General features: G+C 41.9%; 1 protein-coding gene across 4 annotated transcripts in view; it reads left to right on the top strand.

The window, feature by feature from the left end:
- Window positions 1-27228, top strand: part of TTC7B (tetratricopeptide repeat domain 7B) — a 315415-nt gene that overhangs the window by 231832 nt on the left and 56355 nt on the right. For 2 of the 4 annotated variants that reach the window (XM_077123321.1, XM_077123320.1), the window contains exons 16-17: window positions 9437-9553; window positions 16290-16387. In XM_077123321.1, the coding sequence (XP_076979436.1) occupies window positions 9437-9553; window positions 16290-16387 (215 nt within the window). Of the gene's footprint in view, window positions 1-9436; window positions 9554-16289; window positions 16388-21043; window positions 21203-23642; window positions 23694-27228 lie in introns of all 4 variants that reach the window. The other 2 variants (XM_077123318.1, XM_077123319.1) reach the window with 2 other exon arrangements.

Below are 27228 nucleotides of genomic sequence, written 5' to 3'. Positions count from 1 at the left end.
CATATAAAACAAGATTATATCTTGATCGGTTGCCAGATTGTTGTGACCACAGAAAATGTGACCAGAAGTGGCAGGAACATGATCCTGTATTTCCCCTAGGGACAGTGGTTCAGTGTTCACTAATAGTGTTTGCAGTGACTTTATAGAACATAATTACTGCAAATAATAATGAACTGTAGATCTGCTTCATTCCTCTTTCATAATTGGTAGCATTCTAGCTTGAAAAAAATAAATTAACTTCACTGACCTCAAGGAAGACATCTCTTTCTTATTCTGAATCAAAATGTTTGACCTCTATGACTTCCTGACACAGAGATGTGAGGCTGCAGGAGGAATCTTTGCAATAAAATGCAGTGCCTTTGAAACCTCAAGGGAGTCAGCTCCCAACCCTAACATCCACAGATGCACCAGGTGGGCAGTGGTAATGAACCTGGCAGAGAAACACTGGCTTCTGGCTACTGCTTCCTCTGGGGGCTTTCCACTCATCCATTCTGCCAGCTGATGGTTAGAGAGCCCCTGCTGTACATCAGGGTGGTGCCAGGCTCTGGAGACCCAGGGACAAACAGCATGGCCCCAGCCTTCAAACAGCTCATAGTCAGATATGTAGACAGAATTACAATGCAGGTGACAATTGCCCAGGTCACCACTGCCGCTGGACAAAGATCCTGCCTTTACGCAGCTCTCCCTTAGCACAGCTGAAACAAGCCAAGCAAAACAAAACAAAACCTTTATGATTCACTATGTGAGAACACAGAGGGGTTAAGACAGAATATAGTAAAAGTAAAACAGTCTAGATTCAGAGGAGCAGCTTTCTGGTACAAAGACTCGCAGTCCCATTCAGCATCCTGTCCCAGACAGATGGGTTTGTCCTCTCTCAGGTCCCAAGGAGCTGATTCAGTTTCCCAGCACCCTGCCAGGTTCCTTCCTTCTTAGCTCCTTTCCTGACTTTGAGTGGAGGGTGCCATTTCATTCACCCCCATGTGGAAACTAGGCTCCTTGGTGTCCTGACACTTCTGGCACTAACACGAGAAGAACTTCTTGCTCTGAAGAACCACGTGTGTAGTGTTTGGTTGTTTATAGTACAGATCATGGATTCTTTTGAGTCCACATCCCAGCCTGGCCCAGACCCTTTCTTTTCCTTCTATGTCTACATAATACAGGATTCCCATTGTTTGAGCATCTGCTGTTGTTTGCCACACTAGGCCCAGATGTCTCAGTTTTTCACTTAAACTCCCATCTTAGACTTGGGAATGTGGGGAAATCAGGATATTGGGGACTGAGTGGGAAACAAAGGCAGGCAAATACTCCAGAGGTGGCCCTTTGGGAGAGGCAAGTCAACCAAACATAGTAGCCCTGGGATTCTTTTCGTTCACTCCCTCACCCATCTTAGAAATTGCCAAATGGATTTATGGTTCTGAGAGACTAGATTATTTCCTTCATGAGCCAAAGTAGTTTGACAGGAAGACTTGCTTTCAAATATTTCCTCTTCACACATTTACCAACCAGATGGCAATTTGGCACTGTTTAAAAGGCACTTACTTGCTCACCTACTGATTTGCCAGCAACCTGGGGGCAGGTTCTCAGTTTCTGCCTCCTGCTTTGCACCTCCTTAGCTCCTATCCCCAGGCTCAGGTAAATAGTTCTGAGTGTTCATGGGATTCTCTGCTGCTTTGCAGGTAATACTAAATGAAATGATTCCTTCCATAAAAATGTCAAACTCAGGGATTAGATATATGGATATTTCAACCTGTCCAGATCATTTCCAGTTTAGGTACTGGTTCTAAGGAAGCTAATTGGAAAGGAGATTGATAGCTGAAGTGTGAGCAAAAATGAGCCAAACCAGGGTTTCTTAAGGTGATTTATTCCAGCTAATATGTCAGTTGTTTGTTTGTTCTAAAAATATCGCTAGAAGGATGGGGGAGTATTGCAGATTGTTGACACTTTGAGTGAAATGAGAAGCCAAATGTAACTGATATAGGATCTAACAGGAGTTCCTGCCTGTCACAAAGAGAAGAGGCAGGATTAGGATACCAAGATACAAAACCGAATAATCAAGAGACAGGCCATGGAGCTGTCCCCAGCACTGTCAGCATGGTCTCGATTTTCTCAGAAACAAGCAGATCTTGTAGTTTTAGTTGAGCTAATGTAGCTCTCTTGCTCAAACTGATAATGAGACCAAGGTAGGAGAAGCTGGCCCGTCGTGGGGCATCTCCTTCTCAAGAAACCACAGGCATTGAAACTGGTCTGGTTTCTTTTCTTCCTTCATAGCTAAATAACTTCCAGACCCACGTTTACCTACCTATCAACAGGGTTTTATTCCTAGAGAAAATGTACCTGGGATTAGAGGTACAGTCTTCAAGCCCTGCTTTGGTAGTTGGTTCTCTTGGCAAACTGACCGAGAATCAGAATTGGCTTTGGTTTTTTAAGGGAGAAGAGGGACTCAGATTTGACCCCTAAAAAGCTCATAGACAAGGGGTTTCCATCTGTGGGCAGTGAACTGATATGCTCTAGCAGAGCCCTGTTAGGTCAGGGCACCTTCCCAAACACTCCCTGAAGTCTTCAACCCAGCCGTATTTACCTGCCTGCTTCTGGAACACCTGAGTTTTGGGTCCCTGAAGAGGAACCACAGTTGTATTGGATGAGTCCTCTGTGTTCTGCAGACGCCAGGCTGTGCCCCTTACAAGATGCCTCATGTTTATGCACTGAGAATGCCCTGGCAGACCCTCAGTGGAGACATGAGTGGAGGACTGGGACAGGTCATACACCAGGATCCAGGAGAATCCCTCTGGAAGGAAGGGAAACATTCTGTTCACAACTGCAGGCCGGAGTGCCACTCATATGTGAGTTTATTTTAGCCAGTTGTTGAGAATTTCTACTGAAATTAAAAACAAAAAACATCCTGCATGTTCCCAAAATTCTTATTGGAATGAAATGAACACAAGATAGACTTTCCAAACTGCAGAGACTATGAGGACTCTTTTCCCAGAAGGTCTTAAAAAAATATATCAGACCCATTGAAGATTAGGGTAGAGAGTTGTGAACTAGGCAGTACTTCTTTACCATGTGGACTCGAATCACCTGTGACCCTTGAGTACAGGCAGATTCTAATTCCGTAGGTCTGGGATAGGTAGAGATTCTGCATTTCTCACAAGCTTTCTGGGGATGCTGAGGCTACCTACCCTCGTACACACTCAGAGTAATAAAGCATTAAGAAGAGCTCTCAAGGCCTTTTCTAGTTCTGGATTATTTGGGGGGAAATATAATTTTTAATTTTTATGTAAAATATAAATTTTTAGTTATTATAAAAATTTATTTTATCATTGGCTAATAAGCCAATGAAAGCTTGTGGTCCAGCAATTAGGTAAGCCAGATGATCTAAGAAACTATAAATTTCCTGTGTTGAGCAGATAGACCATTTGGTGACTTTTTTTTTTAATATTCACCACTGTTGAGACCCCAAGTAGGGTTTTGACATCTGGTGGAAACAGTCCTGTGAGCTAGTTCCAAATCTTCCTGTCCCTTCCAGCCTTTGTCAGAGGGGCCTCAGGGTGGTTTGAGGTCTCTTGGCTCTGGGGCTTGCACAGCGGTAAACCCAGTGTCATTAGCTCACATGGCTGTGATCAGGCCCAATGGACTATGCCACTCCAGGCAGCTCATAGGCCAGTCACACTATTGATTTTCAGTGATTCAGCCTGACACCAGATGCTTCGTTTGCAGAGAAACCCACCTTGGGGGTTGGACTGCTTTGGAAACTCAGCCAAGAAAACAGTGGCTCCAAGACAATGGATTGAGATTTCCTTCAAGCCGAACTGGAACCTGAAAGAAATCTGAATCCCTGATTCCCCATTAGGGGTTAGTTCGATACATTGGATTACAGATCTCCTGCTGAGCAGTGAAGGGCTGTACATGGGGGCTGCTGCTTGCTCCCTTTCAGATTTTTTATTTTATTTTTAATTTTTTCCATGAGAGGCACTGGGAAGCAAACCCAGGCCTCTGGCATGGCAGGCAAGAACTCTGCCATTGCACCACCATCTCCTGCCCTTCCCTTTCAGATTTTGTTCCCAGCTGACTCATCTGGCTTCAAATTTCCAGCTCTCTTCTTGTCACCATACAGTTTTGGCTCATCACATTTGACTTCTCTTACCATTCTGATCTGCCAGCTGCCTAAACATCTTCTCAATTTAAAATTTTAGTCCAACATACTGCTCCATCCCCACTGTGCCCAATCTACTCTTTCTTTTACCTGGTAATAGATTCTTTCTACTTTCCTTTGGGTATTTGGCAGCCAGCCCCACTCTAGCTTTCAGGACAGGCTCCTCAGAAGCAGGAGATGGGGAAAGCACTCAAGGCCCCCATGGCCATTGCCCCACTTGGGCAGATACCACATGCTTTCTGCACAGCTGTTTTGCACCCCTGCCTACGTTCAGTAGATATCAAAGAGCAGGTCCCTAGCACAGTGATCCCAAGAGCTCACAACCTCAGATCAGCACAAAAAAACAAACATTCACGGTTCCCATGATTTTATTTCTAAATCAGCTGCCATGAAGCCAACATTCACAAATCAACTAATTAGTGAGGGGGTTGGGTATCAATATGCATGTTGCCTTCCTTGATGTACTTGAGTGCATTTTTTAACACTGCCTGATGAGAGTGGAGAGAATTCTTTCTTTAGTATTTCTCGAAACTTTTCTGATTTATTTTCATGGAGAGTTCTTCACAAGAAAGCTTTGTGAGTCCAATTAAATTTCAGAATTTAGAAATAACTACCCTTTTAACTTATCTTAGGGCCCACCCTCATGAGTCCCAGACTCTAGTCACCACTCCCATTCCCACCTCCGGAGCTCACTGTGGATTCTTGCATTCCCTGGCCATGCCCACAGGGTTCCATCTGCCTGCCTGGAAGGCCACCCCTGGCACTCCTCCCATTCCCAGCTGTGACAACCCAACTTCTCTGTTGTCCTCTGTGACTCCCAGCCCCAGCAAAATCTATCTTTTCTTCCATTCATGCTCCCAAAGAACATTGTGCATACATCAATTTGCACCCATCACATATCAGGGGTATATAACACTAGACTGTGGGCTCTTCAGGGTTAGCTACCACATCTTATTCTCCTTTGTAGCCTCGGGTCACAGTATGCACTTTTTAAATGTTTGACAAAAGAATGAACAAATTCAAATTCATTATGAGGCACACAGATGTATAGGTAGCCAACTGTGCAAATATGGGATGAATAGACTGATTACAAAAAATATTTTATACTTATAAGAAAGAAGATAGATTCTGCCTAAGTGTGGGGGTCATGGAGGACAACAGAAAATGAGATTTTCACAGCTGGCCTAGGGAAAGAATGCAGGTGGATATGCTGGAGGTGAGTGTCTAGGGAGTCAAGAAAGTCTAGACCCAGCCCTGATAAAACATTACTTTGGTACATCTATCCCATAAAGTGAGCAATGAAAAGTCATACTGCCATATGCCCTAGAGCTTCACCAGGGTGGTGAATCTGCTTTCTAAGCTCTAAACTAAGCCAAATGCATTTGTTATTTTAAGATTCTTTTTTAAAATCCCCCAAATATTATTTCTAGTGAAAAGTAAAATGTTGATTGATAGATCCTTCAAATGTCTAGAATTTTGTATGCCCCAGACTTTTGGATGAAAGAGGCAAGTCACCAGACAACTTTTTAAAGAATGATCTATGATGCATCCTAGGTGCAATACCCCAGCAGTCCACACTCCTGCTCTCGCACAGCTTGGCTCAGGACATGGTCTGTCCCAGAACCAGAAATCCTGCTTAATATTAGTGGTTGAGTCGAGTCTTTTTTCCCAATTGGACTGTAAGTTCTTTGAGGTCAAAGGACTGTATCTTATACCACTTTGTAGACCATATTGCATCTAACACAGGTCTTTGCACATTTCAGGGTTTTAAATATTTGGAAATGGAAAATTATATCTCTCAACCAATAATTAGGCCATATATGTATGTATCTTCTTTGGTATAGATAGTATAGTTAGAATATTTTAAGTCATTCTCCTCTGTTTTCCTGTTTAGTGATTTTGAATCAGATAGATTTGGGTTTAAATTTCTGTTCTACCAGTCACTAGCAGTATACACTTGGGCAAATTACTTACCTTGAAACCTAACTTGCAGCGATGTTATAAGAATCAGTGATTAAATATTTAAAATGTCTGACACCTGCTGTTGTTATTGCTACCATTTCCCTTCCTGGCTTGTAGCTTATTATTCTACAGTTGTTAGTCCTTGGGTTTTCTGTGACTTCATTTCCATTTGTGAGGTTTAGCTCCTATTATTTAAGGCTGACTTCAGTAAGGGGATGCTATTTGACTTGAATCTTGAACGATGAGTGGGTGCTTAAAAGACGGGAGTGAGTGAAAAAGGCCTTCCAAACATAGGGAAGAGCATGTACAAAGATACAGAGGCATGAAGGAGAATTGAGGAAGGTGATCATGGTTGGAGTGGCAAATGGACATGATAGACAGTGGACAGGCCAGGGGGAGGCATGTGGGCAGAAGCCAGATCATTGTCTGAGATGCTAAATTTGGCCTTTATCCTGTGGGTGAAATGGAAGCATGGTTATCGGTAATGTAGTCAGATTGGCAACGTTCTTTTATGTGTGGGCTTCTGTTCTTCATTAATTTCCTGCAAGTTTTCAGTAAATCTCTGAACAAAATAAATCTTTAAAAAAAGAGTTAAGTTGAAGAACTTGACCTAATTTGAGCCATGTGTATAGGATAGGAATGGACCATTTCCCTAGCATATGACTTCTTATGCTCTAGAGAAACATCATACTTAATTCCTGTTTGGATTTGGGTGATATGGCCGGCAAACTGCCTCAACCTGCCAGTCTCTTTTACCATCTTTGTGAGATTGACAGTCATATTAAAATGTATTGAATGCTGGTTTTATCCCAAGTCTTTTCTTTTTACCCCCCTGCAGGGTTTCCTTGGTAGATTGAATCTATCATAACTTTGGACATCAGCTGCAGCAAACGGATGCTACTCATCGTTTGTGTACCCTTCATTTCTCTGCTAATGTAACACACACCCAACCAGATGTTTTCGAACAATCTTGAAATGCGTGAGCAGGGTTCGGCAAATATGATGACAAGTATCACTTGTTCTGTTTTCGGTATTGTTTTCTGCCTTATAAACAAGCAGAGATTTGAGTAATGGTTGAAAGAAGCATAATCTCTTTGAGGCAGCTCCTCCTTCTCCTGCTTGTGCATACAAAAGAGTCAGGCTTATTGCCCCTCTTATTGGAAATATCTGCGCAGTGGCCAAGAGTCTTTTGACCTCTTTCACGCTTTTGCTCTCCAGCTGGTTTTCTCTGCCAGCTTCTTTTCCATGCTATTCCTCTTGCTTCACTTCCAGGTGCTTTTTCCATCATTTGTGCTCAGCAATTCTACTATTGTTCTTCCTGTCTGGTTCTCTTAAATCCAGCCCACACCTTTTCAACTCCATATCCTGAATCAAGTGTTTGAAAGCTGTTATTTCATGTTAATTAGAAGTTCTTTTTCCAGCCAAGGAGCCTTGCTCAGAACTGTTCCCCGCAAGCTGAGGCTTAGAGACAAACTCTAGCATTTTGTACTTTGGGTACAGTTAAAGGGATCGTGGGTAATTGCTGTTAGAACCACACTGTCTCCTGCCGTGCAGGGAAACCTCCCCCCTGCACCACTACCACCTTCCTGGCCTTCCCTGGGGCAGGCACACTCCCAGTTCTGGTAAGACAGAAGAACTTTGTATGCATCCTAGAGACTATGCACCACCATGTACAGCCCCTGTGTGGCCTCCCTGGACTCTCCATGGTCCTAGACAGGGTCTCCCCTGGCCACAATTGCTTGGCAACTACCTCTCATCCAGAAGGGTTTCTGGGCCTCCAGTTAGATTTCACCAGATGCTGACAGGTGACCATTCGGCAGCTGCTTCTTCCTTTATAACATATCTCCCAGGTGACCCAAGTTTAGTGGAAGTTTCTGGTGGAAAAGTACTCCCATCACATTCTGGACTTGTGAGGATACCATCACAAGTCTACTTCTGGCTCCTTAAAACCCTGTAAGCAGTTCTAGCAAGGCTTCAGAAGGGTTGGGTTTCTGCATCTTCTTAAGATGTTTCTGAGCAGAAGCCAAGCCTGTTCTTATTTCTGGCATCGCTCTTTATGCCCATTTGTCTGTAGATCAGGGATGGCATCCATCCCATTACCTGGCTCATCATCCCATCATCCTGGCTGCTGCATACCAGGCTCAAGGAGGCTGCAGCCTACCCCACTGGGAACCACCAGCATCTTCTTGGGAATAGGGCCCATGTAGTCAGAGCTCTGAAAGAAATGTGGTGTCTTGCCAATGAATTGTACTAAGAGAAGTAAAGGGGCCAATATGATGTATGGCACAGAATCGTGCGGGTGAAATATTAGACTTCTTACTAACAACAGTAAAGACTCACTATAGTTTCTTGAGCTGAAAAAGAAAATGATTTTTGAAGGTCTTTATAATAAAATTTCTTAAAGGCAGGCTAATCAGAGGACAGGGACACCATCAGGAAGGTACCTGCACTATAGATACACAGTAGAATTGGGGATTGGGATAATTCTGAGGGGCCAAGAAGGACGAGAGTGTTCTATACTTAGTACTCAGAAGGTCTGGATAGAGGATGAAGAGCCATTCATGATAATTTTAATAAATATATATATATAATAAATGTTAATATAAGGAAGAGATGCCTTGGTGATTATGGCATGATTTGTTTACTTCTGAGCCCCTAAATTGAGACTGGGGAATGTTAAAGGAGAGAGGACCCTAGCTAGATGCTATCTTTTTTTTTCCTTCAGTACAAGGTTTGTGAAGTTAACCAGATTCATTCAACCTTCAAATGATAAGAATGATTCACCTTCACATAGGAAGGTCACTTGTAGTTATTTATATCAACTGAGTTACATCTCTTGTGTAATTCTGTAAATAAAGCAAAATTCACTTGTAATGAATTTTTGAATTTAGTTTGTTTTTTGGGAAGTGCATGGACTGGGAATCGAACCTGGGTCTCCCACATGGCAGGCGAGAATTCTACCACTAAACTATGCTTTCACCCCCAGATTTTTGAATTTTCACAAATAAATTGATTTTATTCCAAAAATCATGTTTTTAATAAAATCCCTGTGTTCTAAATAGAAGTAGCCACTGTTACACTTTTAACCTGACTACAAATAGTTACATCGTACTTGTTATTTGCCTTAGCAGTGAGACTTATGCAAAGCCCTATATTGAGCTGGGAGTTGTTGGCCCTGCTGCCACCTGCTTCCCTTGGAGTGAGTGTTTCAACATCCCCTTTCTGCAATGAGTGTGGTAGCTTCCAGGTCTAAGCCAGACCCACATCTGGTCAGACTCTGGCTTGAGCTGTGTGTTCTCTCCCTTTGTCTCCCCACCATAGACTACTGTTTTCCAAAGTGAAGTTGGAATCACTCTGCCGGGGCCCAGATGAGGCACTCCTCACTTGTAAGCACATGTTACAGATATGGAAATCCTGCTACAATCTAACCAATCCCAGGTAAGGGACGGGAAGTACCTGTTTTGTGTGCTGTTGCATGGGTCCTGCCTGTCGATACCATCTCTGATTAGCCCTGTGCAGGCACTGGCTCTGTGCCCCTCCAGGTTCCTGTCAGGGCCAGACAGTAGCGGTGGAGCTTCACATTCCAGTTTTAAGAAGATTTTCTCCCAGTGGCTGATGACATCTCCAAATTGAGTGTTTCTTTTGCTTTTGTTGCCATGGTGACCCAGGAGGCTCGATTCACAATTGATGTCTATCTGATTTCTCTCTACCAGCCGTTTACCTAATTTCTCATCATCTTTCTGATGGTTTATGGACAGACTGGTCAATGGCATGTTTCTAATGGGCTTCTAACAGTAACATTTGAGAAACCTGCCTCAACGATAGACTGATCCTAATAAAGAGAGGGGAAATCCTTATTAACATGATAAAGTATAAGTTTCAAAAAAATGTTTAACCATAACTTCTACAAATATAAAATAAAGATATCAAAGATTTTATTGACCTCATTAACTAATGAGGGAACCAGTAAAATGTTAAGACCTCTTCAAAGAAGAATTTGAGAAATGGAGATAGATATTGGCAGTAATGCTGTGATGCATTTGCAAATCTATACACACAAAAAAATCCTATAGGAGAATAAAATGTATTGTTTGGAGTTATCTTTTCTCCAGGGTGGAAATCAATTGTCTATCAGACTAAATTAATTTGCATTATGGTCAGTTTTCAACAGGTTAACTGTCAGTAGAAAGTCAGCCAAAGGTGCATACCGTATAGAATCAGAATCTCCCGATATCTCCACGTTCCGCATTTCCCTGCAAGATACCCAGTCTTCTGTTTCACCCACTTCCAGGTCTCGGACAGTTTTTTGTGTTGTGCATTTGAATTACTAAATGTGTTCTGCCCTGTGAAAGAATAAATTTAACGGAAGGAGACCTGATGATTCAAGTGAATTCACTCAAATGCTACTACACTCAGAATGTTTTCTAAGCTCACAGCCAGGTGTATGGATAGCCCATGTCCTGCTCTTAAGAGTCAGGAACCTACAAACAAACAGACGAACAAACAAACAAAAAAAGAGTCAGGAACCTAATGATGTACAACTCAAAGCATAAATGTGTCCCAAGGGGACCATCATCTTGTCTGCTGCTGTTGTAGAGTAGGCTGGAGGAGGCCTAGCCCTTGAGGGAGGGGGTGGGAGCTGGGCAGGGGTCTGCAACCTGCAGCCAGGGCTGTGAAAAGATGGGATGGGAGAGGAAAGCAGCAAAGTGGAGTGGGGTTCCCTATGAGATTCTGTTGTACAGAAGTTTCTGCAGATTTTGTTTTCTTTTAAGTATTCAAAACTCAGAGTCTATTAAGGGGATGGGGTCCTCGTGAACTGTTCTCCAGCCATACGCAGTGAGGGCAGAGTAGGTGGAAGGTGATGGAGTGCAGATCAGAATCTCGCCCTCTGTCCAGACCCCGCACAGAACTCAGGTTCCATGATTTAGACCAGAGTCCCCATCCATGATTTCTGCCTGTGGCAAGTCCTCTACTGCCTAAGGCTCCTGTCATCCCTTAGAGTGAAATAGTCATCACCAGGTCAACCTCTTCCCTTTTGCAGGTATGTTCTGAAAATAAGGATCATTTTTAAAAAATTTTTTTATTCCACTTTCTAAGTCTGTGAGCAAAAATAGAAAATGCCCATATGTATCTTCACCCAGAACTCATACTCCTGTCTCATCAGAAGCAGCAGGATTTGGGGGAGAATCTTCTCCATATAGCCCAACTAACAGGAGTTACCCCACAAGCTGGTTGCCTCAGTACTAGAGTACATCCCTTGCCTGTACCCCCTTTAGAAACGAGAAAATAAATCCATCAGCCTTCACAGTGCCAATTTTCCCTCAGTTCTCCACACCTCTCCCACCTCCCCACATTTCCTCCCACTTAGCAACCAAGAATATTGAATGTGAGGAGAAAAAAATAGCAGAATTGGAAAGCTTTTTAAAAATACTTAACCAAATGCCTGGGCTGTGTCCATACTTCCCCCGTTTCCTGAAGGATCTTTCAGGGCCAGAGCAGGGAGGAGCCCTGGCTCCAAGCATGGAGTCTGGATGGAGGCGTGGACGGTGGAGGTGAAGGAGCCATTGGTTGTTCCCTCAGCAAGCCTTGAGGGAGGGAGTGGTGGATCGGGCAGCCCCTTATTAACAAGCTTCCTGATTGATTTTTTTTTAAGCTTTATTTCTCTGGGATATAAATAAATGTGCAAATTTAGGCATCCTCCCCAGTATGCTCGAAGTGACCCTGGAAATAGAATAAAGCATCAAGAAGGAAGGGCTGGGCACCGACAAGGGCCAGCATACTTTGCAGTTCTCCAGAGCAGGGCAGCTGGGAACCCATCTGCCTGAGCCCACAGCAGGTTATATAGGGTTTTATGAATGGGGAGAATCACATGAATAAGTGTGTGAGCAGCATCCCCTATTAAAAAACATTTTAAAACTGACAGAAAGCATTTTGTAGGAAGCAGTTTTGTGTCTTCCTGAAGTAGGTCTGCCCTAACTTCCTGGCTCAGGGCACCCTTGTTTTTGTGCATGCTCAGTTGTGGTGGGGCCTTTGCTCCATCTCTTGGGGCTTTCCCGCTCTTCCTCGCCACCTCCCAAATCCAGGCACCTCATCCTGAGGTTCAACAGAGGCCTCCGGAGCCATAAGATGATGAGGCAGAAAGGAAGACAGGAAGTGAGTGCCTAGGTTGAAAAGAGACCCTAAGCTTCAAGTTCTCAGCAACTCATTCTCTCCTCTTTATTTTTGCTTGAAGGAAAACCCCAGTATGAGCTGGTCACTGGACTGAGCTTTAGAAAACTTGCAAATAGCATTCCACCTGTGGTTGAGAATACATCTCTTGCTGTGAGCAAAATGGTGGGAGGTATTCTCTCGAGTGTACATTTGGCGAGATGTTTGTCATTTCAGAAGTCTGGATTTATTCCCCTAGGTCTGCTTGCATTTAGGATAGAAATCCGGCTGTTTGTCTTCTCTCTCTTAGTACAATATAAAGCTCCCTCAGTTCTTGTGCATTATTGCCTAACCATCAGCTACTCGGTCACTCAAGATAGTGTGAATTCTGACCAGGCCCTCACCAGAAGGGTCCCAACAGCCTCCCTGAAATGGATCTCACAGCATTTCAGCCAGGGAAAATAATAGACACGTTCATGGAACTTTCTCTGTGCTGACACTGTACTAGGCAATTTATATGTTATCTTCATTGTCACATTAGCCTTGCAAGATAACTACTGTTATTTCCATTTTATAGAAAATAAACTTGAAGCTCCTTCAGGAAGCTAAATAACTTGTCTCAGTTTTCCCAGTTAAATAAATAGTAGCACTGTGATTCAAGCCCAGGTCAGTCTAATGCAAAACTCTCTCTCCCACAGCATGCCACCTCTCTGAGTTGACAACCAACTTCTTTTCCTTTATTTTTACTTTTATTGTTCACCACTTCTTTCCCCTCTTGTCACTGCTACCTGGGCCATTTCCTTCATAAAGCCATGAGTGGACATCTTCCTAAATCCTATTTCAATCACTTATTGACAAATAGCATTTCAGGTTTAACAAGGAAGTTATCCAGTGCTCCAACCTCAGAAATTGGAGATCCCATTTCATACTAACTGTCACCAGCATGTTGGTGGGGCTTTTCTTTTTCCCAAAAGTTCTCTTATTTTATCTTTGAAGCTGTCTCTTGAGGCAGGCCTTGTCATGTTATATCATACTCATTTTTCTAATGAGAAAATTGAGGCTCAGGGATATTAGGAAGTTGTCTTGACTCTTGTAATCCAGGCCTGAGAAACCTGGAGAAAAAGAGGAGCCCTCCCTCCCACCAGCCCATGTCTTACTTTCCCAGTTCTGGGTTCCTATCCAAGTTCCCTCACTTCCATTCAGTATTTATTGTGTGCTAAGCACTATCCCAAGGGCTGGCAGGAGGTAAAGTCTAAAGTTATGGCAAAAACTCAGCGTTCTGACTCCTGGTCCTTCACCACCTGGCCTCTTGTGTCCATATTCTGTGCAGCTCTGGAAGATGAGGATTTCCAAGAGAGTAGCCAATTTCCAGTACAAGTTTATCATTACAGTTTACTCTGAATTTGCAATCCTTATGAGGAACAGAAAATACCTGGATATGTGATGTCTACAGCTTATGTGCCATGGACTTGAGGTTCCTTCTGGTTTCCTCTCCCTAAACCTTCTGCCAGTACCACTGACGAAGAAAAGTTTCCCTTTTCTTCCTTCCTTGGGAGGTGCCCCTGGCAGCCTAAGGGACAGGCAGAGAAGAGGTGAGGGAACTGGGCTACAAAGAGAGGTGGAATGGTCCATACCAGCTGCCCAAGCCTAAAGTGTCCCAGGGGGAGGGAGGCCACTGCCAGGTTTTAGAGAGAGGCTGGAGTGAGGGCGTTAAGGAGCCCCGAGAACTGGCCACATGACCTACTCATTCGTGACAGAGGTAGAAAAAGAACCCAAGCCCCTCCCTAGCTAGGTTCCAGGACGCCAGTTTACAGATCCTTCACAAAGCATTGCACATGGCAGTCAACGCAGTGCTCTGAAACTTGGTGAGGTAGGAAACCTAGGGAAGTATGGCCAAGGCGTACATTTTTTATTCATATCCTGAGATACGGTCCATGAAAACCCAGGCGAATCCTTCCTTTCAATGCCATTGCCTCATTGTGCCTCCTGGAATCCCCAAGGTGATGAAAATTTCCCTATATTTTGAGATAAAGTCTTCTGAAAATCTCCTAACAGGAAAGCCATTGCAATATTTACTTTTTGTAATATTCAACATTAAAAAATTAATTTTTGTAATATTTATATTAAGAATGTATAAGTGAACAGATCAGTTCTAGAAATATGCAGTCAATAATGAGATTAATGAGATTTTGCTTGTACTTTTATGTTGTCTTCTGCTCAGACACGTTAACTGTTCTCAGTTGTGGAAATAATTAATAGAGCAGTTTCAAAAAACATAATTCAGATGATGTAATAAGTATGGGCTGACAAACAGTCTGTACTGAAGCAAGTTTCCCTCTGTTTCTTGTGGGTTTATCTAACTACATCACTGGACGTGGAAATTGCAGCTTGTAAACCATATTAAGTTTCATACCAAATCTTATTTGTCCTACTTTTAGTAACAGCTGCTTAAAAGAAGAAAATTTTGTCCCTTTATTGTAGAATCTGAACTTCTTAACAACAAAAAAAATCACTCTTAGAGCCCACAGATTGAAGGAAAAATAGGCATTCCAGAAAAAGTATTAAAGGTTTAGACCTTAAGAGGCAGTTCTTATTCTTTTGGGAGCTGTTTTGATAGAATATCATGATAGAAGCATAAAAGAAAAATGCTGTTGTTTTTGCTTTCAAGCTTCATAGAGTCCAAAAAATAGTCTGTTTGAACTGAAATCTTTTACCTGTGTTTCATTCCTAGTTTGACCCAATGTGGTCTCCCATGCGATGTTGCCTAAATGAGTGGCCTGTTTTGTAGGAGCCAGATGGAGACAAGGGATTCGGGGAAGATGGGCCATGCGGCAGGCTGGGGGGGGGAGTGTCCCCATCTGGACTGGGTGCCCAAACCCACTGTCCAAGTCCCTGTGTGTTCAGCAACCAGCCCAGCATAGGAATTCTGGACAAGGGTCACCGTTCTGGCTCTGCCAGGCACCAGCTCTCATGTCACCTTGCAACCTCTTTTTCCTAATATGTTAAATAGGAATATTAACCATGTGGGTTATCTCTAAGGCATGGGGATGGGGTGGGGGGGATGCAAATGATGCCATGACTGGGATTGCCCTTTGAAAAGTAGTGGCCATGGGTCATTGAACCTGATTGTATATCGTAACCATCTGGGAAGCTTTGAAAAATGTCAACTGCCCCCAAAATTTCTAAGTGATTTGGCCGTTTTTTAGAAATGCCTCCAAGTGATTTTTTTAAAACTACTAGACTTTATTTTTTAGTTTTAGGTTTACAGAAAATTTAGTAAATAGTCCAAAGAGTTCACATATATTCTTTTGTCCCCCCTCATCTTGATGACCCACTGTTGAGAAAATTTATTATTAACTAAATAAAATCCATAGTTTACATTAGGGTTCACTCTGTGCTGAACAGCTATTTCTATAGGTGTTTACTTTTCACAAATGGAGTAATGCTATGTCATCCATCATTGCAATATATGAAATTGTTCCGCTGCCCTAAAAATGCCCAGTGTGCCACATGTTCATCCCTCCCCCAAACCCTGGCAACCACTGATCTTTTTACTGTCTCTATAGTTTTGCCTTTCTCCTGGTGATTTTCATTTGCAGGAAGTGTTAAGACGTACAGCAAAAGGCAGAGCAGTTGGTTCATAAAGGCAACTCTGAAGATGATGTTTTTTATGAGGCAAAAGAACAGCACAGAATGTCAATTAATTTCTCCTGTTAGGTGAATAGAGAACCTGACTTGAAGATTTCATTTTTGCATCTATAATGCTGCAAAAGGGGTTAAAATTAGCAAGGATTTGTAGGTGTGGTTTAGACTGTGCCTGTCGTACTGAACGCTAAAAGGAATCTCAGCCCAGGCTGAGCCAGGCAGCAGGATGGCTTCCTTAATGGTGGAAAGGTGCTGGAGAACTTCAGAAACCCCCTAAAGGTATTATTGCATATCAGAAGTAGTCAGGACTGGTTGATTCTGTTTCCTTCCTCCTCACCTCCCCACCCTTCAAATGACTGACATTTATAGCTGTGTTTTGCAGTGATTCTGGACGTGGGAGCAGCCTCTTAGATAGAACCATTGCTGACAGACGACAGCTTAATACAATTACTTTGCCAGACTTCAGCGATCCCGAGACAGGTGAGAATAAAAAGCCAGAGGGGATGGAATGGTGTCAAACAGAACATGGGCCTGCTGCTGAGTGATGTGGAATGAAGCCCGCCAGGGACTGGGGTTGGAAACATTCCTAACGCAAATGTGTTACACGCTCAATTGAGGTGCATTTTCTCCTGTGTCTTTTTCAAGTGTTTGCTCACAATGGGAGAAGCAATATTATTTGCCCAGCCCAACCCTTTGAATTTTTTTCTGTTTTCTCCCTTGTTCTTGAAGTTTTAAATTTAAAATTAAAAAAATAGGTCATTTCCACCTCCATCGGGCCTCCGTCCTGCTTTCCTTTTTCTCCCTTCCTTTTAGATTTCAGACCTTGCAGAAATTGAGGTTTTTGATTCCTAATCAGTTGCACATATAAATACACATATACCCACTGAAAGAACTGTTAGGGAGGCAGTTGGCTTCTGGGCTCCTAATCCCACCATCCCCACATGGAGGCCAGCACACACTGCCTCTGAGCAAACGCTTAAACCTCATCCTCTGTGTGTTTCACGTGGGCGTAAGTACAGGCAAGGAAATAGACTTCTGTGATTTCCACAACTCCAAGCAGGGAATACTAATAGTATTACCAACTATTCAGTGACAATTTGGGGGACTCAACAGACCCATAAAACATAATGAAATTCACTCTACTTTGAGCTTCAAAGTAGTCTGGGGAACCTAGAGCATCATTTGGAACCTGGTTCTACTGCCCGCCCCCCTAGTAGGAGGCCTAGATCCCTTGGTCCCTGCCTGGGTGTGCCTGATCTTTTATGGGTTAGCTTTATGAAAGGAACCTCAGGTCCTTTTTTTTTCTTGTACCAGGTCTCAGCTCCTGACAAAGCCTTTCCAAAGACAGCCAGAGAGCCACCTAAAGCATTCACAACACAAGCCTGTCCCCTGGAAAAATCCATCACAGATGGGATGGGAGGGCTAGGGCCTCTGGGAGCCAGGTGGGGTGCTCAGGGCCCAAGCCCGCCTTCAGCCCTTGCAGAAATGTAGACTGCATTTCTTCACTAGCTTCCCTTTTACCACATGTAAAGTCAGTTTCCGAAGTCTGATCCAAGGGCCCTAGGGCTCCTAGATCAAAATGATTGTTGGGTATTGGGAGAGACACAATCGTAAAGTAGTACAGTTTAATGTGATCTACAACTGCAGCCCAAAATCCCACAGAGAAACTCACCCCTAGAGCCTGAGTTCTGGACTGACCAGATTGTTGGTAGTTGTTGGTAGGGCCAGACTGCAAACGCAGAGGAGATCTTAACTTGTAATATCATGGCAAAGTTCTGCCTTGGGCATTCCAGTCCTGCTAGAGGGACTTGTTTAACCTCACTCATTGCCAGACAGGAAGGCTCAGGCTGTCAAGACTAGCCATGTGAGGCTCTGCTCAGAAATGAGAGAGAGAGAGAGGAGTTGAAACTCACTATGACATAAGCACCCATTTTGACTTATTCAAGAGAGCTGCTGTGACTCCCCAGAGTTGTCTGTTTCCTTTGGGAAGTTGTCTGCCCCCCCACAGCTTCCTGTGAAAGTCATACTGAATTGAGACCCCTTTTCCTTCCAGGTGTCTTAGACCTTAGTTTCCCCCTGAGATCCTAAAACTTTAATGCCGTGTCACATTACAGACAGATGACGGTTAAGGTCCTTGGTGTTCTTTCTCCCCTTTGCCCATTGGGACATTTTTCCTGGGGCCCTGAGGAGTCTTCCTCTTCAGGTTAAACCTCAGATGCCACGGTGTCCAGGTGAAGTGAGTGAGTCTAAGTGGCACCATCCAGGGGGCTCAGGTTCCTACTCTCCCCTTCTTCGTAGTACTTAGGCACCTGTGCTCTCTAACTCGAAGCACTCACTCAGTCCTGGGAGCCCCTGTGGTTGGAGTCTGATGTGCTGGTTCATATGCCCTCCTTGAACTATCAGGCAGAACCACAGCCCCCACCACACACACACACACACACACACAAACACACACACGCACACGCCAATGACCATTTTATTGGTTGTTTTTTTCCACCAGTCCATGGAAATCCTTCAATGGCTTCTTTCACTGGCTTAGCCCCCAGAGTCACTACATGTTGCTTTACACATTACTTAACCAAGAGACCAGGGAATCAAAAAAATGGAAGGCCATTTTAGGAGGCCTTATCAATTACAGACTATTAATAAATGAGAGTAAAACATTCTGAAATAAGAATGTAAATCAAAGAGTCTTAAAAATTAGGAAGGCTCACCTAAAAATGGAAGGTATCTCCATCTTGATTAGATATAAGAATATCTTATATTAGATATAAGAATGCCAGATCTTATATAGTGCAGCTCAGTGGTACAGTCCCAGGAGAGACAGCAGGTTCTTATCCATACACCTGTGTGGATGGCCTGTCTGTGAACAATCCACAGATTTTGTTGATCTTTCAGCTTGATTTAATGTTAATAGGTAATATATTTGCATAATACAGAAACCAAAATTACAATTCAAAAGGTACCACCAAAAAGTTTTGCTTACATACCTGCCCCCTCTATCTTGTTTTTCTGAAAGGTAACCATTTTTGCTAGCTTTTTGTTTACCCTTGAAGTATTTTTTCTATCAAATAAATATGTATTATTCTCCTATACCCGCTTACATAAAAATAACACAGTGTATCTGTAGTTCAGCACGTGGCTTTTGTTACAGCATATCCTGAAGATCCCCACCGTATCTGTCCATAGAGAATCCCGCATTCTTTTTTACAGCTATGCAATATTCCATGATATTCTGGACTTATCCAGCCAGCATGAGCCCATCCATTTTCTTCCCCTTTGCTGCAATTCTCAGTTCGTGTGGTATTGAAGGTAGCAGCTAATTTTGAATCCCCACCACAGCAAAGCTAATTTAGAAAAGCATCTGGGCTATAAAGCAAGAGAGAAAAAGAACTTAGCCAACATAGAAATGGTTCTGAAGCAAAAGAAGTGACTTTGCCATCAGCTGTGGTCTGATCGAAGGCAGCATGGCAGCATTACTGGTCCGTGCCACTCCCAGGGCTCAACGGCTTTCCTCACTCTCCTCTAAAGGACACAGGTATCCACACAAGCAAAGCTGTTCAGTGTTGACATTAGTACAGATGCACGGCCAATGCAAGGGGCATTTCCCACCATCATGATGGCACCAACATTGTGTGCAGGGCCCTGGAATCATCCACTGTGTATATAGACTCCCCTGTGAGCCCACAGGCCCTCTTGGGTTGGGTTTGTTTATTTTCCCCCAGAACTTAAATTTAAAAAAAATTGTTTTTATTCCCTTCTATAGAAAATTTTTAAATATACCAAAATAGAGATACTAAGATAATGAATCCCCATTTACTTACCACTAAGCTTCAACAATTAGTATTCTTGTTTCACCCATCTCCCAACCCAGACTTGGTATTTCTAGAGTTTTTCAGATAAATTCTCCAGACATCATATTTCACCTGTTAAAATATTAGTGTATATATAGCATATATATATATGGTATATATACCATATAAGGACTTCTAAAAATATAACCACAGTACTATTATTATAAAGCCTAGGCTCAGTGTTCTTGATTTTGGAAGTGATTGAGGAACTGAAACATGATGATTCCACCTCCGAAATTGTCCATAAATAGATCTGTGGAATAACAAGAGATGGAACCCATGTCTGTAATCTTTGGGCTGACCCAACCCACTGTGGCTAATAAAGTAGACATTCATTTTATTAAAGACCCCCATTTAAGGAACAAGATTTCTTCTCTGGTGTCCTCTCTGGCTTCCCCTCCATGCTACCTCTGTCTAATGGGACCCAGGTCAGCAAGAAAGAGGAATCAAATGTAGTGACAGTCTTAACTTTGAAGCTGTGAGTCATTGTCTTTTCTTTGGAATAAGTTGGGTAGTTCCCTAAACAGAGGTTGAAATTTTTTTTTCTTCCTTTTGCCTTCAAAACAGAATGGGGAGTAAGGGGATTTATACTTAATCACTGGTAGATATTACCGTATACCTATCCAAAGCAAAATATTTCTTTTAACTTGAAATTTTGGTCCATTTTGGTTGGGAAAATTCTAAATAGGTGGAGGTAGTGGTCTCCCTAGCACTATTTTGTCTCTTTAGCCATAAGACATGAAGGTGGCAGTAATAGCTTCCTTTTCAAAATGCCCAGCAGTGCCCCAACTGCAGACCACCTTAGAAGGTTGAGCACAGCATTATCATGATGCTGTGTTCTTGGCCTGTCATTGCATCCAAGTTTTCAAGTAAACTTTACATAAGTGCTTCTCATAAAAAACAAATCTATGAAAAGTCAAATTCTAATCCTTTCAAATTGAAAAGCAAATAATTTGTTCTAGAATGTCCTGGTTGTTGTAGGTTAAAGATATATTATTTTCAGTGGATCAGACTGCTGAATCTGTGCCCAGGTAAATCTGAGTTATTTTTATTCTATGATGTTGCTGCAGAATAATTAATTATCGGTGAAAAAATGACAAATTTGTTTTCTCCGAAAAGCACTTGAATTCTATTGTCAAGTAGAAGAACAATTGTTTATTACATGACCTCATTTTCTTTGCAGCTTATGTGAGTATATTAAAAATCAGTTTATTTTTTTCTTTGTGTTTCTAAAGGTTTTTTTTGCCTTTATCCTTTCTTTTTTTCTCTTTCACTTTTTTAGTGTCAGATTCCTCCTCTTCTTCTCTTTCAAGAACCGAATCTCCTCTCCACCTGTTTGTATCTTCTCATCTTCACTCTCATCCCAAACCTGATACCTTTGTGTGGCCCCCTGCAGCTCATTCATTCAGTGACCCAGGTCCCCGCTGGGAACCCTCTCTCTGTAAACATGATTTTTCCTTTCTTGATAGACCTGCTTCATTTGCCTGATATTTTATTTTCTGATAATCTTCCTAACTGATAAGCTGGATAGGAAACTCCATCAAATTTGTCAGGGAGAAAATCTTGCTTATTTGAAAATCCAAATGCTATTCAGGGCAAATGGAGACCTGTGGTTGCAAATATCAGTGCCCAAGTTCCAGCCTCCCTCTTTGAAAATTAAAGGAGATCTGTTTTGAGCAGAACAAATGGATGCTTTTCTAGAATTATTACTCTTGGCTCTTGGGTGTTTCTGTGCTTTCCTGGAGTTGATGTAAATGCATAAAAATTAATCCTAAATATTTCTGGGTTTCAATTTAGGGTTAATTTCATTCAACCAATGTATAATAAATCAAGGCAGTATTATAAAGATAGTGACTATATGTCCTCGAAATATTTGGTTCTCAAACTTTACATTGAAATCACAAGTGGAGCTTTTAAAAATGCAGATCCCCTGTCCCTCACCCCCAGAGTTTCTAATTCAGCAGATGTGAACTGGGGCCCAGGAATCTGAATTCATAAAATGTCCCCTTCATGATTCTAATGCCAGTGCCGTGGACCACATTTTTAGAAACAGTGCTGTAAATTGCCTTCCATCTGCAAGGAAGAAAAATGTAGGAATTTTGTTGTGAAATTGTGTGGGGAAATTGAATGGTATTTTCATCTAATCTTGCTTTTAAATAATATGGAAATTTTGAAAGTCTGCTTTAGGATGTTCCAGGACCTGTCAATGAAAAAATTAAAAAGATCCCTGTATTAAAATGAAACACTGGTTGGTAAGGTCCTTAAATAGGACCTTAATACAGATCTCACTAGGAGAGTCCATCCTTGTTTTTTTCCCCCACTCATTTATTTAATGTTCACTTTACTGCCAGCACTACCAAAAAATTTAATCTCTATATCCATGATTTATAAGGACTCATCTTTGTTCCAGATGCTTAGTTATATGCTGAACAAAAGCTCGTAATGGGAACTGCCCCTAGAAAGAACTGCTTTCTCTAATGTACTCATCTTTGGGATGAGCTTTGTGTTAAACTCAAGCAAACACAGTGCAGAAATGAGGTTATCATCTAAAATAAATCATTCAAACTGAGAAACACTCTGACCTTTCTTATCTACAGATGAAGTATTCTGAACTTTGCTTTAATAGCAATCCTAATTTTATGAAATGGAAGATGAAGATAATGTTTTTAAACTGCTGATATTTTTAATCCACTTTTCTTTTTTGGCATAGGCAGCACTGGGAATGGAACCCGGGTCTCTGGCATGGCAGGCAAGAATTCTGCCACTGAGCTACCGTCACACCGCCCTTTAATCCACTTTTAAAAATAGATATTTTGCTCTAATACAGTGCCTCAGGGCAATTGCCAACTTTGATTTTTCCAGAAAATTTTATTTTAACATTGACTTTTACCCAGTCTATTATCTTAAAATGGGATGTTTCTATTCTAGAATAATATGTGTTCCCCATCCACTCTTGTTTGTACAATAAACTCACCTACCTCCCCTCCTCCCATCCCCAACCCCCAGTATTTATCATGTTGGATCCGGAGAAGCCCAGTGCTCCTTTAGACCTTTGAAAATTGAAACCCTAACTCTTCCAGCAAGGTACTTTATATCACATTAATTGGTAAGTTGTTAGGGTGATGAACACCCCCTGGGCTTTCTGGTGAATGGAGTACATCCCAAGCAGGGCTCACTTGTTTATTCTTTGTGAAGTTATGAGTCATCCTCCATCCTCAGAAGTGCCTCGCTAGGGGCCAAGGGTTTCAACTAAGACTGAAGCTCCCAGTAATCTTTTTCTATCTTTCTTTTTTACCCATAGATAACATACATTTTTGAGGGAGGTTGGGGTAGGGTGGGGAATGTACCATATATTACTGATAAATGTTGAATTTCCTGATTAAATTTGTAATGAATTTAAATTCCAACTCTTTCCTTTAGGACAAACAGATGACCAAAACCTGAAGTTTTATGACTGTTCTCACAGTAGCCCTTTGACTTCATAGGGAATATAATTCAGTCCAGCCCTACAAACTGTTGGAATCATGATTAGGGTTAACATGTAGAAAGATCTGAATCCTGCTGTTTGATTATTTTTCCCTTCTCTTTGGAATTTCCTGCCCCGGAAACAAAACACATTACATGAATTGGCCAGCTTTCATGTGCCGGGTACATGTAGAGGGGAATGCCCAGCTGGGCTTTTTTTTTTTTTGGATTAAAAAAAGAAAAATCATTGTTAGTGGAAAAAACATGGGTCACTCTTGATTTGAAATCTATTTCCAGGCAGCCAGACTTACAGTTGGAAGGTTATTAGAACTCTATTTGCTTTTTGAGCCTTAATTTTGATTTTTCAAATGTTTTGTTTCTTGGTTTTAATTTTTGGTTTGATTTGTTGTTCCAAGGCAACTCTCCAGAAGTATACTTTCATGGTTTTCCCTCCCTTTTTTCAGTTAGTAAGTAGCTCACCAATCTACCTATTAACCTTTCTAAGGGTCTCCAAAATCACGCTTCCCTCCACCATGGAATGTATGTTGTGATTGTTGATTGTTGAGAATGTTGAAATGGTGTGGACTCCTGCTTGCCACACTCCTTGCCCACTCTGCCACCCAAGTCCCATTCTCCATGAAATTCTAACACATTCAGCCATAGCTTGGGTTTAAATGCTGAGGAGGCAGTATTGGTCTGGGAAGGACTACAAAAGAAGGCATTGCTGGAAAATGGCCCAAGTCGGGGTGTACTACCACTTGATAGGACGCATGAGGCCTCCCAAAGGCAAGTTGCCTATAAATTTTAGGTAGAAAGGAACCAGTTCTTAAAATTCTTTTCCAGTCAATCATAATTGTTACATAGAAAAGCAATTTAATAATTAATTTTCTTAAAATAAGCTAGATAAACATATATAATTTTAAACTATAATACCAAAATTTAAAGGAGACTAAGTAATTCCTTGGATGTAGGAGCAGTGCTTTAGAAGGGATTCTTTTGAGTCATTAGTGAGTTACCACTTTTTCCAAAGGGGGTGTCTTAGACTTCTGATTCTGGTCAAATATTTTTGGGTAACAGTGCCTCTCCCTCTTAGAGACTCAAAGTTCATATTAGCATAAAAGCCTCTGAGAAGAACTGCAATTTGAAAAAAAATTGAAGACTCATTCTCATTTTTTTTTACCCTGATGTTTCCAAGCTGATTTCATCTTTTCTTCCATGCCGTGGAATTAGTGTTCCATGGACTGCGTGTTTGGGAAATGCTGATGTCGTATATGAGGATATATTGCATTTGAATGGTCTGAGCCTTTACTACTGCTGGAAGGTGTACCCTCAGCGAATTGATTTCTCCCTCTGAAACCTAATTCAGTGTAGCTGCATCTTCATTTCTGGCATTTGAAAAGTCCATACTTTTAAAAACAGTTATGTTTGGGTATTGTATCCCATTTAGCGTCTTCACATACAAGGATTCACTGCCAGTTTCCTTCTAATATCAAGTTCCCCAAACATTAAAAATATTTGATTTTCAGAAATTAGTTAAAGTGAAGCTTAATACATTTGTACGAGGCACTTGAGTGTTTTCCATACAAACGTCTCTGATCCCACAAAGGTCAGGAAACCTGGGTTTAAAGACCAGTTGTGCAAAGGAGTTCAAGCAACTCATTTAACCTCTCTGGGCTTTAGTTTCCTCATCTACAAAATACAAGTTTAATAATTATAAAATTTTCATATACCTTTGTAGTTTGCCATTATTGATCCTTTTTTCAAGCCTAAATCTGGTGTTCTGATCCCCGAGTTCCAGACTAGGCATCTGTGGTACCCAAGCTCAGGGACTTGCCAGGGTGGAAAGAGTGGAAGGCAGCAGAGCATACCTTGAATGCAGCCAGCCAGGGCTCTCGCCATGCTGCCTGTCAGCCTTAGACTTGAGGACCCCATTTTTGAGTTCTCTAGCAGTCATCATTTTGAAGAAAAATGTGTGCTGCTGTTTTGTTCTCCTCTCCAAAAATGCTGACTTTGGTTCTTGGCCCAGTTTCCCATATCACTAGTTCCAGTGAAACTGCTGCTTTCTTTAAGATTAATGAAAGAACACACCTCTAAAATGAAAAAAGAAGTTGAGAAGTGAGTTCAAGGTAATACAAGTTTTTTCTCTTTTCATTATGGCTAGCATTTTATTATTGACTTTGCATTTTCTAACATGCAAAAAGTATATTATGATCAGAAAGTGATTAGTCAGGCAGGTGGCATATTCCACCATATGCACCTGGTTAATAGGATAGTTTTTGCTTTTTTTTTTTTAAATCTATGTATATGAAAAAGTTATTCTAGTGAAGATTCCACTACCCCTGAAGGATGGTGATTTTAAAACTTCAGCCCTAATAATTCAAATATAACCCTTTTTTTGCTGTTTTCATTCTCAAATAGGTTGTTCTGTAGTGTCTTTCTTTCAACAAGGTTGAATGGAATTTTAGGAGATCAACAAGTCAAAGATTAATGGTACTCAGAAGTTAGCGAGCATGTGTCCAGTAGTTAGATTATCATCCAAACCTCAGAGGCTCTCCCATAACACTGCATTCAAAGACAAATTTTGAGGCTCAGAAAGTAGCAGCCTTTCCCAGGCAAAAGGGCACTTCAGTCCAGACCCAGACTCATGAATATGCAATGGGGAGGGTTCTGATGGAGATGGAAGCATCTGCCCAGTGTAGTCCTCCAGAAGGTACTGTCTCTAGCCAGAGCCACTGGCAGCAGCTCACTCGGACAGCTGGCATTTTCCTGCATGCTCATGAATGACTTCCCTCCTTGCTTTCCGTGTTGCCACCTGGCCCTGTCAACACCTGCCAGCAGCATGCCATGCCTCCCCTCGCATGCCCATGGGGGATGACATCCCAGTCTCTCACCTTCCTCAGTGGGATCCTTCTCCAAAGATTTCCCTGGAAAGAGCTCTCCCCTTTCAGTTTCAACAGTGCTTGATATTCTGTTAAAGTCACTTGGAAACTGTGATCTTGTCTTGGGGCTCTGGGTTTGGTTGTCTTTATTTACTTGGCTGTCCCAATTTATTTTCCATTCTGTGAAAAAAGAGATCTAATAGAATGGTGACCAAGGTTATTTATCAGAGCAACACAGCCAGGAAGTAATCACTGTCAGTGAAAATTGTGGATGGGGGAACAGCACAGTTGTTAGTAAATCTCATACAGCCTTGTACCCTTGTCTCAGGCTGCAGGACATGCTCCATACATAGGAGGTAGCAGCTCCCACAGAATTAGCAAATATGGAAAGGAGATCTGTCACAGCTCAGTTTTAGGAACATATCACACCAACCGCCTCCTAAAATGCAGGACCACACCACGGCAAAGATGGAAATTGTCCTCCTAACTCCCAAAGGGGAAAACAAATTTTTTAATGTTAAAAAAAGGTACAGAGAATACATGCCTCATTTAAGGATTCAAGGGAGGGTGCACTCTCATATCTCTTCCTTTCCCTTCAAATATTAAGAGACAATTGTCACTAGCTCCTCAGCCTCCTCCCCTTCAGTCCTGAGGACATGCTCGTTCCTGGAGTACAGGTGGCAGGTGTGATGACAGAAGGTCACTCTGCTTCCAGCAGTCTACACCGTTCAGGCCCTATCTTGAGAAACAAATTCTTTTCCTGGCTAAAAATGAAATTTTTAAGCAAATCTTACTGGCAGAATGCTTAGTCATTCAGATTACTGCTTAATATTCAGGATCTTTTAAAAAAATATTTATTGGAGAAATTATAGGTTTATAGGAAAATCATGCATAAAATACAAAGTTCCCCATATACCACCCCCCGTACACACATACACGGTTTTCCATTTTATTAAGACTGCATTAGTATAATGCCTTTGTTACAATTGATGAAACAATGTTACTATAATTATAGTATTAACAATAGTCCTTGGTTGATATGCAGTTGAGGGTTCATTGTAATATTGAGGATCTTTAAGATGTGGCTCTGCTGCATTTTCTTTTAGTTGTTTTGGAGCCGCAG

Source organism: Tamandua tetradactyla, chromosome 12 (assembly GCF_023851605.1).
Source record: "Tamandua tetradactyla isolate mTamTet1 chromosome 12, mTamTet1.pri, whole genome shotgun sequence".
Taxonomy (NCBI): Eukaryota; Metazoa; Chordata; class Mammalia; order Pilosa; family Myrmecophagidae; genus Tamandua; species Tamandua tetradactyla.
This window is presented reverse-complemented; position numbering and strand designations above follow the sequence as displayed.